Source organism: Empidonax traillii, unplaced genomic scaffold (assembly GCF_003031625.1).
Source record: "Empidonax traillii isolate 1590-97213 ecotype Southwest subspecies unplaced genomic scaffold, ASM303162v1 scaffold6143:size6475, whole genome shotgun sequence".
Classification (NCBI taxonomy): Eukaryota; Metazoa; Chordata; class Aves; order Passeriformes; family Tyrannidae; genus Empidonax; species Empidonax traillii.
In genome coordinates, this window is record NW_020961336.1 from 1 (window position 1) to 2,673 (window position 2,673).

General features: G+C 65.0%; 1 protein-coding gene across 1 annotated transcript; it reads left to right on the top strand.

The window, feature by feature from the left end:
- Nucleotides 1–1,285: 1,285 nt before the first annotated feature.
- Nucleotides 1,286–2,245, top strand: KCNK3 (potassium two pore domain channel subfamily K member 3). The gene has a single exon (XM_027911120.1). It carries the CDS (start codon nucleotides 1,352–1,354, stop codon nucleotides 2,243–2,245), a length of 894 nt encoding a protein of 297 aa, XP_027766921.1. The 5' UTR covers nucleotides 1,286–1,351.
- The last annotated feature ends 428 nt before the right edge of the window (nucleotides 2,246–2,673 follow it).

A 2,673-nucleotide genomic window follows, 5' to 3' on the forward strand; every position in this document is an offset into this window, starting at 1 on the left:
GGGGAAAGGGGAAAGAGGGGGAAAGGAAGAGAAGGAGAAAAAGGAGGGAAAAGGAGAAAAGGAAAAGAGGAAAAAAAAAAGAAGAAGAAAAAAAAAGAAACGAAAACCAAAGGGAAAGTAAAAGGATAAGGGAAAGGAGGGAAAGTAAAAGGGTAAAGGAAAGGAGGAAACTGAAAAGGGAAAGGAAAAGGGAAAAAAAAAGACAAAGAAGGAGAAAGAGAGAGAAAGAAAAAGAATGAAAAGGAAAGGAAAAGGGAAAAGGATGGGAATGGGGACAGGGGAAGGGACAGGGACGGGGCAGAAATAGGGACAGGGATAGGGACAGGAATAGGGACAGAGACAGGGACAGGGACAGGGGCAGGGGCAGGGGCAGGAATAGGGACAGGGAAAGGTGCAGGGACAGGGAGGGGCAGGGGAACAGTGGGTGCCTGGAGTGGGGGCACATCCCCCCCACAGGGCCCCCCCAGGCCCAGGACGAGCGGGGATCCCTCAGGATCAGCCCCGTGGGGCGGGGATCCCGCAGGATCAGCTCCGTGGGGCGGGGATCCCGCAGGATCAGCGTCGTGGATGCGGGTTTGGGCAAGTGGGATCTCAAGTGGGATTCCCAAACCCAAAGGGTGGAGAAGGTGTGTCCCCCACCCCCGCCAGGGGTCCATCCAAACACATCCCCGGCACATCCCAGAGGAGCTGTGGCTGCCCCTGGATCCCCTGGAAGTGTCCCAGGCTGGGTTGGACGGGGCTTGGAGCAACCTGGGCTGGTGGGAGGTGTCCCTGCCCATGGCAGGGGGTGGGACAGGATGGGATTTAAAGTCCCTTCCCACCCAAACCAACCTGGGATCCCGCGGAGCTGGAGGTGCTGCTGGGGTGGCTCCAGGCTTGGCTTCCCAGTTTCCCAGCAGATATTCCCTGGGGATGCATCTCCAAGGGATTAAAGGGGGAAAAAGGATTCCAGGGAGAGCTTGGAGCCCCTTCCAGAGCCTGCAGGGGCTCCAGGAGAGCTGGAGAGGGATTTGGGATCAGGGCCTGCAATGCCTGGAAGGACACAGGGAATGGCTTCCCACTGGGAAAGGGGAGATTGGGAAGGGATTCCCGGCTGGGCTGGAATTCCCAGGGAAGCTGTGGCTGCAGTGTCCCAGGCCGGGTTGGATCCACCCGGGACAGCGGGAGGTGGGACAGGACGAGCTCCAGGATTCCCATCCCACCCTTCCCCGGCAGCCGAGGGAGCCCCCCCGAGTTCCGGAGCCCCTCGCTGACCCCTCTTTGCCCTCTCCCCTCCCTCCCCTCCCCCTCCTCCCCCCGCCCAGGTTACGGCCACGCCGCGCCCAGCACGGACGGGGGGAAGGTGTTCTGCATGGTGTACGCGCTGCTCGGCATCCCCCTCACCCTCGTCATGTTCCAGAGCCTGGGCGAGCGCATCAACACCTTCGTCAAGTACCTCCTGCACCGCGCCAAGAGGTGCCTGGGCATGAGGCGGCCCGAGGTCTCCATGGCCAACATGGTCACCATCGGCTTCTTCTCCTGCATCAGCACCCTCTGCGTGGGCGCCGCCGCCTTCTCGCACTACGAGCGCTGGAGCTTCTTCCACGCCTACTACTACTGCTTCATCACCCTCACCACCATCGGCTTCGGGGACTACGTGGCGCTGCAGAAGGACCAGGCGCTGCAGAACCAGCCGCAGTACGTGGCCTTCAGCTTCGTCTACATCCTCACGGGGCTCACGGTCATCGGCGCCTTCCTCAACCTGGTGGTGCTGCGCTTCATGACCATGAACGCCGAGGACGAGCGGCGGGACGCGGAGCAGCGGGCCCTGCTCGCCGCCCGCCCACGCGAGAACCCCACGGCCGCGCCCGCCGCGGGGGCCGCGGCCGGACCCGGGGAGGGGGGAGGGGGAGGAGGAGGAGGGGGAGGAGGAGGAGGGGGGCTGCGGAACGTCTACGCCGAGGTGCTGCACTTCCAGTCCGTGTGCTCGTGCCTGTGGTACAAGAGCCGCGAGAAGCTGCAGTACTCCATCCCCATGATCATCCCCCGCGACCTGTCCTCCGCCTCGGACGCGGCCGCCGAGCAGGGACACGGACACGGACACGGAGGACACGGCCACGGCCACTCCACGCCCTCGCGCGGCGCGGACACCCCCCCGAAGCGCTGCCTGTGCGGGGCCCGCCGCTCGGCCATCAGCTCCGTGTCCAGCGGCTTGCACAGCCTGGCCGCGCTGCCGGGGCTCGGCAAGCGCCGCAGCTCCGTCTAGAGACCCCCCAGGAGAGCCCCCAGACCCCCCCGGAGCGGGGGTTTATCTCGGCCGGGGGCTTGGGGGGGATCCCGACCCTTCGGTGAGCCCCCAGACCCCACGGACCGAGGGTTCCACTTGGCAGGACGCTGGGGAGGGACCTCGGGGCTGGGAGAGGATAATCCGACCCCTCGGCGTGCCCCCAGACCCCCCCGGACCGGGGGTTTATCTCGGCTGGGGGTTTGGGGGGGATCCCGACCCCTCGGTGAGCCCCCAGACCCCACGGACCGAGGGTTTATCTTGGCCTGAGGCTGGGCAGGGACCTCGGGGCTGGGAGAGGATGATCCGACCCCTCGGCGCACCCCCAGACCCAAAGGACCGAGAATTTATCTTGGCCGAGGGCTGGGCAAGGGACCCCGACCCCTCGGAGCACCCCCAGACCCCCCGGA